At 41.5% G+C, this 14,868-nt stretch overlaps 1 protein-coding gene across 4 annotated transcripts; it reads right to left on the bottom strand.

The window, feature by feature from the left end:
- Positions 1 to 1,837: 1,837 nt before the first annotated feature.
- Positions 1,838 to 14,450, bottom strand: LOC309342224 (cytochrome P450 2J5-like). Of its 4 annotated transcripts, none has more exons than XM_081862626.1 (9): positions 14,194 to 14,450; positions 10,785 to 10,854; positions 9,249 to 9,398; positions 8,723 to 8,883; positions 6,349 to 6,525; positions 4,831 to 4,972; positions 3,643 to 3,830; positions 2,976 to 3,117; positions 1,838 to 2,311 (listed from the first exon to the last, which is right to left on the bottom strand). In XM_081862626.1, exons 1-9 carry the CDS (start codon positions 14,365 to 14,367, stop codon positions 2,121 to 2,123), a joined length of 1,395 nt encoding a protein of 464 aa, XP_081718752.1. In that variant the 5' UTR covers positions 14,368 to 14,450; the 3' UTR covers positions 1,838 to 2,120. The 4 variants fall into 4 exon arrangements, with proteins under 4 accessions (XP_081718752.1, XP_081718753.1, XP_081718751.1 ...); XM_081862627.1 differs by lacking the exon at positions 14,194 to 14,450 and adding an exon at positions 11,606 to 11,809; XM_081862625.1 differs by lacking the exon at positions 14,194 to 14,450 and adding an exon at positions 11,456 to 11,808.
- Positions 14,451 to 14,868: the final 418 nt, after the last annotated feature.

Raw genomic sequence — 14,868 nt, 5'->3', positions numbered from 1 at the left:
AGACTTCTCTCTCGATCTGGATAGTATAGGGCAAAAGTCCACAAAGCTCTCATTCATAGATTTATTGAAGAGAATCAAGGCACAAATAGAAATATTAATCATATTCCAATAGGATGAAGTTGTCTTTGGAGTTCATGGGGTTATGTAAGAACAAATGAGTTCACCCTTCTTTCTAGGTTTGCAAGCAGTAGACCAGGGATGTCCAAACTCTTTTCCAAAGGGGGCCCGATTTGATGAAGTGAACATGCATGAGGGCTGACCAAAGTTGCTGAGCTTTTTTTAGGATTGAAGAGATTTTTCTTGGGATTTTACACCAAAGTTCTTGAACTTTTTTAGGATTGAAGTTGTTGACCTTCTTTTACGACACCCCCCCCCCAAGGAAATTAACTGCCACAGGGGCTGGATAAAACCTACCAGCGGGCTGGATTAAGCCACTAGGCCAGACTTTGGACATGCCTGCACTAGACTGAAACAAAGGAAGCAGGGAGGTATTTTGCTGCTCTGAGAGGCAGACCCAATAGGAACTAGAATATTGCTGTGCCTACATTTCTCAACCTGCCTTGAGGTTTAAAAAGTGGGGAAAGGCGCTATCTTTTCTAAAAGGGCCAGTGTTGTTATTCCTTCTACCTAATACTAATACACAGATTAATGGCTGACCCTTGTGGGGGGCAGAACAGGCATAATGTTGCTGTTGTGACAGATCTGATGAACTGTGCAGTGCACCATATTACCCAGTTTCATGGAAATGGTTTTAGCTTTAATGCCCCGAGGATGTGGACAAGACTCTTGCAGCAGTTCGGCCAACTCCATGCTCTGTTGACCCTTGCCCATCATGGCTTATTCTGGCTAGCCAACAGGGGTTGGCTGGGTGGCTGAGAGTGTGGTTAATGCATCATTAGACAAGAAAGATAATGGTGTGACTATTCCTTAAAAAGGGGGTCTACACTACTACCCCTTTTGGAGGCAACGTGCTCAATTCTTTTTTTTTTTTTTTTAAATAATATTTATTAGATTTTCCAATAAGAACATACAAATACAAAACAACTACAATGAAAACAAACACAAACAAAAAATAACAAGTATAATTTCAAAACTTATTTTCTCAACCTTATTTCCCCGACTTCCTCATACCTCACCATTTTGTATTCTAATTTCATTATTCCATCAGCAAGTCCATTCCCTTATTTCCCAAAAGTTTTTTACTAATTCCATTTCTTTTCTTACTCTAATATCTCTGAAAACCAATATTTTTAAATCCATGTCAATCTAACATTCTTTAATCTTGTAATATTTATTAAAATAGTCCTTAAATTTCTTCCAATCTTCTTCCACTGTCTCTTTCTCCTGGTCTCGGATTCTGCCCGTCATCTCTGCGAGTCCCATGTAGTCTGTCATCTTCATCTGCCATTCTTCCAGAGTGGGTAGATCTGATGTCTTCCAATACTTTGCAATAAGGATCCTTGCTGCTGTTGTGGCATACAAAAACAAAGTTCTGTCCTTTTTTAACACCACATGGCTTACCATACCCAGGAGAAAGGCCTCTGGTTTCTTCAGGAAAGTGTATTTAAACATCTTTTTCATTACATTATATATCATTTCCCAGAAAGCCTTAATCCTTGGGCAGCAACATGCTCGATTCTGATGCCAAACCATTCAAATCGATAATCAACAAAGTTGTGTCCTGTTTGATCCCGATATATACTTATTGTCCCGTCCAGTTATTTGTTGCTACTGCAACAATGGGGTCACAGGGCTTTGGCCTGCAAACTCTACTACTGATATCTTTTAGGATGTAATTCATCACCTAAGAGAGCATATGCAATCTCCTACGAGCTGATAAAATAAACCATAGCAGCAAGTTTATTCAATAAATAAGCATTCCTTATGTTCTTTGAAAAGCACAAACTGATAAACATCTGGTTTTAAACATCACAAGAAATCTGTACTGAGTACTTGTGTATGAACAGCAAACAAAGAAGAAGAACTGTATTCGGCAACAGAAATTGATTTAGCAATGTATTATATCGTAGGTCTAATGCAACTTTTGATAGAAGTTCCACCTCAGAGCAGAACCGATAAATTTATGGTAATAAATAGGCTGCTCAAACTGTGTTGATAGTTTATGATGCCCTGCTGCGAGGAATGGCAACGAGTTTATAAGAATGGGGATAGGTTGTCAGTCCCACTTTGTGCTGTTCACTGGATTTTTTCACACCACTTGGCAGCTGGAAGATGAACGCCCTCAACAAATTGCTGAAGAAAATGAAGAGCTCAATTCTTGCAAGCTGCTCCTCCAAGCACACAGAATCCACTGTGGAAGAAAGAAAGGAAAGGCAAGAAATGAGTATTACCTATGGAGCCTTATTCTCCAGGTACATCTACCATAGACAACAACTAGTTTTGACTCTGGGTAGGGAACACAGGTTGGGAGGTGAAGCTCCTTTGCCACTACCCAAAGTGTTCCATCAGCAGCTCCCCTTGTTGTTATAACTCCTGCTATCTCCACACCTCCTTTTTCAACTTTGGGCTGCCATGGGGGGGGGGGGAGGCTTGCTTTGGCCCACAAACTCATAGAATCATAGAGTTGGAAGGGACCACGAGGATCGTCTAATCCAACCTTCATGCAATGCAGGAATCTTTTGCCCAACACATGGCTCAAACAAATGACCCTAAGATTAAGAATCTCACGATCTACAGACTGAGCTATCCACCAGTAACTAACGAACCCCTAGTGTATAGAAATGTGAAAGCAAATCTACATTGATAAGCTGGTAAACTTGAGGCCTGAAAGCACTATGAGTAAAGACTCATAAGAGTAATTCAGTGTCCAACGATCATGAGCAGCATGACCCCAATGCTATGAGCAGCAAATAATCATGGATTCTTTGGAAATAAAAACCTTACAGAAGCATCTGCCTCTCTGAAACAACCCAGCAACTATAAAAATAATAATAATAGATCACTGCTACATTTACCTGAACCAAATAGCAGAAATTCTCCCCTGGCCACAAAATTCCCATCTTTGTCCAAAAAATGATTTGGGTTGAATTCTTCAGGGGTCTTCCATTGCTTATTATCAAGAACAGCAGAGTTCAGATCTGGGTTAATAAAAGTTCCCTGAAATGAATGAAAATTGACTTAGAATGCATCCAGGCCAGCACTATTCAGGTTGTCCCTCGTTCCCAGTACAAATCTTTGCGCACTTCTTCTATACCCAAGCTTCATCTGAGTGGTAATAAAAAGCATATTCAGGGAGATTGCCAAAAAGCTAGGGAAGAAGAGTCCTGTTGTGAAACCACTAGGGAAAATATTTCAGCAAGAATAAACTGAAAACACATTATTCGCTGTTCTGTTTCAAATCCTCATTCTTGAATCTGGCACAGATGCTATGGCCATCAGTGGAACCAAATGAAGAGCGTTTGGTGTTAAGGCACTGTTCATGCAGTTTTTCTTTTGAAGAATGTGGGGCAGGGCAGGGGGGATGTTATTTTAGAAAGAATATTAACCCTGGGTCACTGCAATACATTTTTTCAGGGGAAGGGATATTGAATTGCTTGCCCTTCAGTCTATGCGCTACACAGAAGCTTCTACATTGCTCCTTACTCATGGAATATGGAATGCAACCGTATCAATTTTCCTTACCCTGGGCATGAGAAATCCAAAGATGTTCACATCCTTTGCATATTGTCTGATGATACTGAATAAGGAGGCATATTTTAAGCGTTGGATCTCGTGAATCACAGCACTGGTGAATGGCATTTTCTTCCAATCTTGATAGCAGACTGACCGAGAGGAACCCAAAACACCTTCCACCTCTTTGTGGACTTTCTCTGATGAAAATGGTGGGAATGGAAGCTTTATTCTGGACGCTTTGCTAATATTGCCTGAAATTGTGCTCTCTTTTTTGTATTGCTTCTAACAATTACATTAAAGAAACCTGAAAGGCAATTGAGCTATGGAGTGAAGTGGAAAATCCAGGCATTTTAAAGGAAACTCAGTGGTGCTGAAATACACTTCAAAATATGGTTGTCTTCCTATGCACATCAGTTCCCTGCAGATGCAGTTGGATTCCACTTGGACAGAACTGACTATAGATAAAACAAGTTTTTTTTTTACATACAGTCCAAAGCTTGGAGAAATTGGAACCATCTCATTTTCACAATTCCTTTAGTCAGAAATAGAAAGGGAAGTTGGAAACTAGAGGGAGATTCTGCTACAGGGTGTGGGGTTGAAGGGGGAGAGAGAGAGGGCTTGAGTCAGGAAAATAGAAGAGTAAACTATCCTGAGTAAAGTGGAGAGAATTGTTTTCCCATTATCCCAAATCAATGGGCATAGGAGCAGGTCTGTCTGTGTTACGTACTAAGCTTGGATCCTAGAACAATAGGCAGGTAGGATCCTAGAATGCAACAACTGATTGGCCTGCAGGAGAAGACCAATCAGGCTCCAGGAGGGAAGCAGAATCAGCCAATCAGACGGGACTCATTGTGTAATTAATGTATATAAAAGCCTGAGGTTTGGGAGGAAACTCGGTCACTGTTTTACAAGCTGCAATAAAGAGCATGAAATCACTGCAGGACTCCAAATATATTTCAGTCTGGAAACTCCAGAACCAGGGCAAATTGCAGGGGACCTGGCAAAAAGGAAATCTGAGCTATCCCTCTTGTTTGTACCTGTTGGCCTGTTGGTTCACTGTTAAGATTCTTAACTCAGCTGTTTCTCCATACAGACGGTTGAAAGTAGATAGAATCTTGTCATTTTTCTTCATATTTCATAAGGCCTCACACCCTTAACCAAAACATTGCTGCATGAAAGGCATCGCACAGGACTCACCTTGGATATCTGGATGAGTTGCCATGAGGAGCAGTGCCCACTGCAGAGTAGTAGCAGTCGTCTCTGTCCCTGCTATAAAGAGGTCAAGTATACACTGGGCCAGGTTCTCTGCATTATAGACAGAGTTGGGGTCACCCTGGCTCTGTTGATGGCAATAGAAAGATGAAAGATTATCCGTAACAAATTGCATCCTGGCCATCCCGGCATGACAGGTGAGCATGAAGAAATCCTTGCATGCAGTTCTGTACCTTAATTAGTAATCCTACACTGACATTGAAGGGGTGGGTGGGTTAAAAAAAGGACATCTTGGGCATCCTTCTGAAACAGCAGACAGCAAAGCAGCAGTTCTTCCCAAACATTTTGAGATTATGAGGAAGTAAGTGTGTAGTAGATTCATGCATATCAAATCTGGGTTGCTGAGGATCTTTATGCACACAACTCCCCCCCCCCCCACCAATGTGCTGGGGAAACAGGGTCTTCTTTTTGCAGAGCCATGGAACAGAATGGAAGCAGGAAAAATGAAATTTCTTGTGTTTTAGATTACTTCCTTGTAAGGTTAAGACATCAGTGTTTTATTCTCAAACCCTTTTCTCTGGTTTTGCCTGAACTAACTTTCGATTTGGATCCCCCTGGACCCTATAAAGTGGATTCTGGGATCCGTCTTTCTCAACTTTCCCACTGAGCCCACAGAAACCTGTCCCTATGGAGCTCTGCTTAAAGATCCTTCCTCCCTTTAAATTTTTTTAGAACTGATGGGAGTTCTAAGTGGAATTTGAGTTAAATAATAGATAAATTTGCCGCGCATTCTCATTTTCTCAACCTTAAGTTTGGTTCTCCACATTTCCTCACTAGTTTGCAAATTTCTTTTTTTAAAAAAAAAAGTTCACATGAAATTCCATCAGCATCTTAGTGCTAATTTCTCTTAATAAATAAGTGTAATTTTGCCTAATGTGCACTTTTCTGACATTTCCCCCCCACACACTAATATATACATTTATATGCTCACTATCCTAGTATATGCATTTTTGTACACATTACTTTGCTGAAGAACTGCACTGTAAGATTCAGAGAAGTGTTGATTTTGAAGTAGGCTGCATTTCAGTTCGCTTAAAGGGAAAGTCAAAATTGTAAGAAATAAATTCACATAATCAGGGTGAATAAAAAAATATTATCTTTTCTGCAATCTCAGAACATGTTTTAATTTGGAAAGGAGACTAATCTTTAGTCCTTTAAATATCATAATTACACAAAGAATGTATTTGAATACCCTTGACCATTCAAGCATATTTGCCATCAAACATATGAAAAAATTTCTTTTATTATTCTCAATGCATGCTCATGTGGGGTTTGTAATCCACTTTACTAGCTAACAATAATCTCTGGGAAGTGCCATTGAGGGGGGACTGAATGCAAATATTATCAGCAACCCAGAAAATCCTGATGGTTGCCTTACAATCCTTGCAGGGAATGTAATGGCTCTTTGAATTAACCATGTTCACATACAAAACAGATACTTACTTTCTCCATTTGAAGTAGATAGAAATCAGTGAAATCCTGTGGCTCACGTAGGAGATGATGTTCTTTATGCTTCTTCATCTCTTCCTTTGCAAATAAAAGCACAAACTCCCTAGAGGACAGAGCCTTCTTGTGTGGCCCTGGAAGACGCTTCAGGACCCAAGGGAACATTTCACGGAGCTTTGAAGAATATAAAAACAAAATCCAATAATTACCATGAAGAAGCCAAGTAACATGTTCCATGACCCAACTTCTTTTGGACGCCTGTTTGTTATCATGGTTGAGATCAGCCTCTCCTAACCTGCTGGCATCCCGGTATTTTGGAGCTCAGTGAGTGAAACACCTTTTTCTGATTCCCATATCCACTAGTTTACCCTAGTAGAAGTTGTAAATGAAAATTTGACATTGGAACAAATCACTCTCTCCCATATTTCTGGTACAGTAGTAGTTGTGGGAACACTGGTATTTGTGGCTTTCCCAAAACATGCAAATTATATTTATTAATAATATATAAGAGCAGAATTTTATTCTACACGATTCCCATTGCATTTGGGCAGTACCAGCACTAACCCATAATATCTTTATGGCTGTCTAACGAACATACAGAGAACCTAATCCATTTACTCTGGATTAATTCAGGATTATGAGGATGTAGGGCTGCCTAATATGGAAGGTATCACAGCTTCCCTCCCTACCAGCAATCTTCCTGCCCATCTTCCACCTCCAAGGGAAGAGAGTCAATGGAGTACTGTCCATTTCCTAATCTCTGGGTGAGGAACACATTGCAGAATGTGATGTTATCCTTCTCCTCTTATCACTTTCCCAGAAGTTCACCTGCAGTATTGCAAAGCAATAAACTTGGTTTAGCAGATGGAGGAGGATGACATTACTTTTGGGGATGTCTCCTCTGCACTAGAGACAGGCGAGGTCTCTGGATGCACTATGGCATTTCTTGTCTCTGAGCTCCTCCCATCAGTCATTCCTCCTCTGGTCACTGCTGTGGATACATGACCGGACGGTCTCCAAGCACTGTGGTCATCTGCAAGGGATTCCTACAAAGGGTGTGTGAGAGAGTGATGTTGCTAGCCTTCATGTCTGATGTTTGCAGATATCTTTGTAGTACAGAGTTGGTCTGCCAGATGGCCTGGTGCCTGAAGCCAGCTCCTCACAGAGCATGTCCCTGGGGATTCTGCCATCTACGTACATGATCAAGCCAGTGTAGACGTCGGCAAGACAGGAGTGCAAGCATGCTGGGAATGCGGGCTTCAGATGCAGAGTTTGTGTTGCTGTTGTTTAGTCGTATCCAACTCTTCATGACCCCATGGACCAAAGCACGCCAGGCACTTCTGTCTTCCACTGCCTCCCACAGTTTGGTCATACTCATGTTCGTAGCTTCGAGAACACTGTCCAACCATCTTCTTCTCTGTTGTCCCCTTCTCCTTGTGCCCTCAGTCTTTCTCAACATCAGGGTCTTTTCAAGGGAGTCTTCTCTTCTCATGAGGTGAAGTATTGGAGCCTCAGCTTCAAAATCTGTCCTTTCAGTGAGCACTATTCAATATTTATTAAATATTTAATATTAAATATGTATTTAAAATATTTATTATATATTTATATTAAAATATTTATTAATCAATATTTATTCTTGTCATCTCATTTTTTACTACATCCAGCTTACCAAGGTTCATGGTTCTTACATTCCAGGTTCCTATGCAATATTTTTCTTTACAGCATTGGATTTTCCTTTCGCTTCCAGGCATATCTGCAACTGAGCGGCCTTTCGGCTTTGGCCCAGCCGCTTCATCAGCTCTGAATCTACTTGTACTTGTCCTCTGCTCCTCCTCATTAGCATGTTGGAAGCCTTCCAACCTGAGGGGCTCATCTTCCAGCGTCATAACTTTTATATGCCTGTTGTCTTTGTCCATTGAGTTTTCTTGGCAGGGATACTGGAGTAGCTTGCCGGTTCCTGCTCCAGGTGGATCACGTTTGGTCAAAACTTTCCACTATGACCTGTCCATCTTGGGTGGCCCTGCACGGCATAGCTCATAGCTTCTTTGAGTTTTTCAAGCTGCTTCGCCACAACAAAGCAGTGATCCATGAAGGAGAAAATGGAATGCGTACGTAGCCTAAGAATGATCATTAGTTAAAATTAACCCCATCTTTCCTTGAAATAACCTAATGTATGGCTCTCCACTTTTTTCATAATATCTCTGTGAAATGGGTTATACTGATGAATAGTGTTTGCCCCAAGGCTGAAGGGGCATTTCAGGTCAGGTTCCCTTCATCTGTGACCAACCACAGTGTCTCTCTGAATGCTAGCAGGAGGCTAGGGCTCTGGGGACACCTGTGTGACTCAGCTGGAAAGAAAAAGTCTACTTACAGCATAAATGAAGCTACCTCCACATTTTAAGGCAAGATCAATAGCTTCAGTGAGCTTCTGGAAATTTTCGTCTTCAGCACAATACCGATGTCCAAAAGCCATAGCGCATACCACATTGCACACTGAATTAGTGATGGGTAACAAAGGGTCAAATGGCTGCCCTGCAAGTGAAGATTTTTGCAGCTATATGAAGTGAAGACATCGATCCTGTTTTCACGATAATACTAAAAGTAAAATTTCATAGTGGGACTAAAGAAGCAATTTTCTTAACATATTAAAAAGCAACTAAAATGCACCAAATTCTGCTCCAAAATATGCATAGATTGCAAAGGAAACAAAGCAAAACCTGGAGACTAATATATCTGCCAGCATAATCATTTTTATGATTATTATAATCATGCTAGTCATTTTAATGGTGCTTTTAATGGTTTTATATTGCTGTACACTGCCCTGACACTTTTTGTGAGGGTGGTGTTAATATAAATACTCATATGAACAAATAAAATCATCTAGTAGTATCACATACCTTTTACATGGGCAAAGGTACCCACAAGCTGATGGGCCTCCTCATTTATATAGTGCTCCAACCCTTGCTTCCTCATCGCCAGCTTCTTCATAACAGACTGCCCAATCTGTCTCTGCTGCTTCCAGATGCGTTCATTGGAAAATACAAGATCTGAGACCATTAAAAGTATTGTATGAAATGCCTCTTAGAGATACTATATTCAAGCCAACTATTCACGGAATACAAAGATTCAAAACTCTCTGTCATTTGTGGAGACTGTGGTTAGCAAGGTTTATGGCATAAGGACTAGCTGTTCTAAACAAAGTAGATACAGTACTCAGCTGCACCTTTGAACACTTGGTTTCTGCTGTCAATGTCTACCACCAAGGCTGTAACATTCCCCTGTGGGGATTCACCTGGCTTTCGTTTTGAAATTATAATTTGGAAAGCATGCATCTGGTGATGACTGTGGCGTCACTTGCAGGATTCTCACCCTAGCTGCACTTGACTTCCAAGTTATGAAAGTAACTATTGGACTTTGTCTCATCACTGGAAACCCAAGGATCTCAGGGGGCACAGTGTCTTCCCCCAGCCCTGGTTTGTTTGGCAGCTATAGATGTTCCTCAAACAAGACTAGCCACAGAAATGCATGCTCTGATAACCTCCTGTTTGGATCATTGCAGTAAGATCTGCTTGGAAATTGCAACTAGTGAAATAGGCAGCTTGGCTATGAGTCACTATATTAATAATTTTTTATAAATTATAATAAATTATATAAATTATAATAAACTAGTCAGAGCCATGTTACATCTGTTGTGAAAGAATTGCATCGGCTACCGAAACATATCTGATCCAAAAGCCAGGTGTTACGAATAATCTAGAAAGCATTGAATAATCTAGAGACCTTTCTCTGTATAGTCCTGCCCTTGAATTAAGACCTCCTGGGGAGCCATCCTCAGCATTCCACCCAAAGGTACGATACCTTTGGAAATAAGGCATGGGTGGGCTTTCTGTGTTTTGGCGCTCGAGATCCTCAGCTCCCTAGCCCATGAAATTCAACTCCCTTTTGTGTTGCTCTCACTCAGATGCCAGTAGAAAACATGGCTTTTTGTGAAGGCTTTTGGTAACTAATATTCAGCTGAGAAATGTTCGCGATTTTGGGCTGGGTGTTATTATTTTTGTTGTTTAATTGATATTGTAGCTGATTGTGACCTGCCCTGAGATCTTCTGATTATGGGTGGAATATAAACAAAAACAAAACAACCCTTCAATTGTTAGGGATTCTATCACAGGGCTGGCTTAAGGAAGCATTTCCCAACTTGTAGGTCATGACCCACTTTTGTATTTGGGTCATGCCCTTTACAAATGAACCCCAAATAATTACTTTTAATATTTAACAGGTATGATGACTACTACTTATACCTTGCAATTAAACCTCTTACAACCTTCAACAGAACACCAGAAAGGCTCAGGTCTTACATTTTAACACTTGGGAACTGCTCTCTTAAGATGTCTCTGGAGAGAAGACCAGTAGACTTCTTCCTTGGAACAACTTACCCTTTTCATTTGCTACGGCTCTAAGGAAAGGCATCACAGGTTGCTCCGTGTTTCCATTTTGTTTTGTCCACTGCCATTTGGATAAAAAGAGAGGAGAGACATTAGTCACACAGTTCTTTCAGGTTAATTTGTGAACTTCAGGTTCTCTCACCTAGTCTGTGTCTTCTGGTTATATCCAGTTCTCTTTATTCATGGCACCAAAGTAGGATACATAATGGTAATCTGATTTTTGATACAGTGCATATCCATGCATGCTTGTAGGCCTATTCCATCATACGCTTGCAAGGTTATTGTCAGTTTCTGCATGGCTTTATTCAAAAAGCAAAGGCTCTTCCATGGACAACTGCCCCAAGTTTTCATATCCTTATTGTGTCTGCTAACCTGCTGGTCTGTTAATGTGGGCTGGGTGTTTTTAACTGGAAGGCAGAATAAGATGACACGATGGGAAAATTCATGTTTGGTGGTGGTTGTTTTTAACAAATTCAGATCATAGCTTTCTAAAGCAGATTTGCTGCAAAGGTCAAAATATATGGCAACCATTTGTATTTGTTTAATTTGCACAAGTAGGCAAATAGTAGATTGGGAAGTGGAAATCAAATCAAACTGTGATCCAATCTAAATCTGGCACACTCCTATTAGTTTTAACAACAACAACAACAACAACAACACACTGATGATCCCAGTTCTGGATGTCCTGCCATCTCATCCAATGGAAATGGAAATAAAACCAGAAGGAAGAATGATTGCAGCAACATTCTGTTGGAAAACTTGCCCCCTCGGGAGAGGCTGGCCCCTCTCCCCGGCTCCCGGGGCTTGTTTACCGGTGATCTACCCTGGCCGGCTTCCCCGCAGTCCAGGAAGATCTTGATAGGCAACATCTCCCTGCGTGGAAGATGCACACCCCCTTTGATCCTTGCATACCAGCAGGAGAAAGAAGAAAGTCAGAAAGTCTCATCTACGGTTTATTTCTGACTATACAATTGTACAAAACATGCCCGATCAGTTCAGTCTCCTCTGAGCAACTGCGAGAGACTTCCTTCACAAAAGCAACAGGAAGGTCTCATATTACACAAAGAACAAATCCCTGTGAACCGCCCTGTGAACTGCCTGGTACATCCTTTCCCAGGGCTAGCCACATCATGTGATGTAAACATCGAGCTGCTTGTTTGCAGCTGCGTAGTACTCATATTCCAACACATTCAGGGTTACAGCAAATTACAAGTTGTTCCAGTTGGAGCTGCTCGCAAAGAATGTAGTTGCTCCCATAGCATTAAAAGACACAGCAAAATGAAGGGATATACCAGTAATCAATTCACTTCAGTTGTGCCCGGGCTTGAAATCTAACTTGGAATATGAGCATTGTCTCACTTGGCATGGAGTATCACCTCCAACTTCTCAATTCAGCTTCAGTCTGTTTGCCCTCATCCCTTCACCCAGGGCTTCCAAAGATTGTTTGAGAACGAGGCAGCCACACCTAAGTGCTTCAAGTCTGGAGGCGACGTAGACAGCCACTCTTCTTTTTGCCTGGCCCCACTGGCCCCACTTTTGCCTGATCCATCCAGCCACTCCTATCACTACCTGTATACCTGGACTGCTAGTAAGCCGTGAAGTTATCTGGCTGCTCTTTAAATAATTTGAATTTCCCCTCCATCCCTAATCATCACATTCCCCTACTTTTGCTAACAAGACATTCCTCTGTGGTCTGCTGGCCATTTCCCCACATTTCCCCCTTCAAACCACTGTTTTGTACAAGCCTGGTATATCAGAAAACTATCTCGGGGCGGGGACTGTCTGTGTACACACAGGTGAACAAATCCATGTGTACATGCCTACAATGGACCTCAGGTTTCCAGAACTGAAGGAGGGTGGGCTACTGGTGGGGCCAAGCGAGACACACACTGATTTTTAGCATACTGTTTTGCGCAAGTCTGATATATCAGAAAACTTGCATCTCCTGCCCCCCCTTCATAAAAAAGGTCTGTGCACAGGTAATCAGCTACCTGCATACATGCCTAAAAGGGACCTCAGGTTTCTAGAATTCAGGGAGGGTGGGGAAGTACTAACTGAGGGGAGTTGAACAACAACATACAGTGTGAATATATTCATTAAGAAGAGCTGGTGAGCTGTGCCAGAGGATCTGCAGAAAGGAGAAGTATGCAGACTTGGTTTGATGGCATAGCAGCATCTAGGGTATACTTTATCATGCATAAAGCGATGTTGCAAACAGATAGGACAGCACCCAGAGATGCCTCTGCTCTTTGTTTTATGCCACCTACTTTGGTAACACATTTGCTGTTTCAGCCAGCTGTGTGGTAGGTTTCTAATGGGTGTGCCTGGTAACATCACTAACTGGTAAACCATCTCCCTTTGGGGCCAACTGCTAGCAGCTGCTTGAGTAATGCTGGTGCAGCAACATTTTGAAACAGATAAATGCATCAGCACATGTGTTTATGAGCTTATATGCCTCCTAGCTGGAAGTTAAAGGGAACACATCGTTGTGGCTCAACTGGATATGCTTCTGAGTTGAAACAAACACACAGATCACTAGCTCCTGATAAATTGCTTAGCTTTTTTCTTCCCTCTTTTGAGTTTTCTGAGCCACTCTCATTGTACAACCTCATGTTTCATTGTAAAGTTTTCTGAGCCACTCTCATTGTACAACCTCATGTTTCAATCCTAGCATGCCTACATAGCTAACCTTTCCTGTACCTTTAATTTTTTTGAGCAAGAGGGGGTTTGCCCATTTGGCATTGGTCATTCATACTGTGAATCGGATTTTAAAGTACCGGTATTTGCACATTTCACTTTTTATCTGGGCAGCTGAAAAAAGAAGAAGCCTATTTATTCTCCAGTCTGAACTAAGCTATCAGATTTTCTGTCCCTGAATCTACCCACAAGTGTGTGAGAATGCACTGGCCTCTGAAGACACTTCAGAGGTCTTTTTGTAACTCAAAGATGCTAACAAGAAGTCAGTTCTTGAGTGTGCCAGACACTTTCAAAATGCCTTTCAGGTTAAATTTGTTAGAGTACCAGCCCTGGCGAGATGCTTTTCTTTGATGACTTTCCAATGGGCAGAGTGTTGGACTGGGATTGGGGAGAAGCAGGTAGAAAGCACAATTCTGCCCCAAAGCTCACTGAGTGACCTTGGGCTAGTCTCTAGCTCTCAGCCCAACTGCAGGGTTGGTGTGAAAATAACATGAGTGCTTAAACTAACTGCCTTTGAACATCCACCACGTCCTGGAAGACTGCACCCTTAGTCTCCTAGATATTACACACTGATTTCCCATGTACAATTCATGCCAGAAGATTTCACAAAGACCATAGTTAACCACAGTTAGCACAAGAAGAAAATAATTCATGCTTCGCTTCATGAATTCTCCTTCTCAGCCAATTATTTAGAAAAAAGTACCTTAGTGAATGTCTCTTGATAGAGCCTGATCGCAGTCCGCCACATGCTTCCAATGGCAGGAAGTGGAAGGGGCCCTGGAGGGAAGCGTCTGCGTGACCACCAGAGCTGTTTCAGGAAGTACAGAATCAAAAGACCCACCAGCAGAGCAATCAAATATAATCGTATGCCAAACATTATCCTGCCTTCTCTCTCTCACTCTGGCACTTGTCTCCGTCTAGCACTTCTGGCTGTGTAGGATGCTCCTTCTCTGTTGGCTTTTAATTTACATAGACATATACTTGCAACACCCTTTTATACAGGACAATAAGGCTAATGGTCTGAGACCATATAATAATAGTGTTGGAATTAAGCCTTCCAGGGATTAATTCAATGTGAACCATTTATTTTTATTGCACCACCAGTATGGTTAATTATAGTATGTGGAACTGTAATAATTGAAGGGAAGAGAATAGCATGAAAGGCTGTCATCAGCCAACTGTGGTCTATCACGGGGCCAAATTTGTGCAGGAATATTCTGAAATTTTTGTTATGTTTATAAAGTATATATGATGTTTCTATAAAGTATATATGAGGTCTTTGCATTCAACGTTATAAACTATATTCCAACTCACAGGTGTAAATTTCAGGGGGGGCTGCAAATCCACGCTTGAATTTCCCTCAGGGAGCTCAGCCCCA

Source organism: Podarcis erhardii, assembly GCF_964252035.2.
Source record: "Podarcis erhardii genome assembly, chromosome: 5".
Taxonomy (NCBI): domain Eukaryota; kingdom Metazoa; phylum Chordata; class Lepidosauria; order Squamata; family Lacertidae; genus Podarcis; species Podarcis erhardii.
The sequence above is the reverse complement of the archived record's forward strand: the minus strand, read 5'-3'. Positions and strand labels throughout refer to the sequence as shown.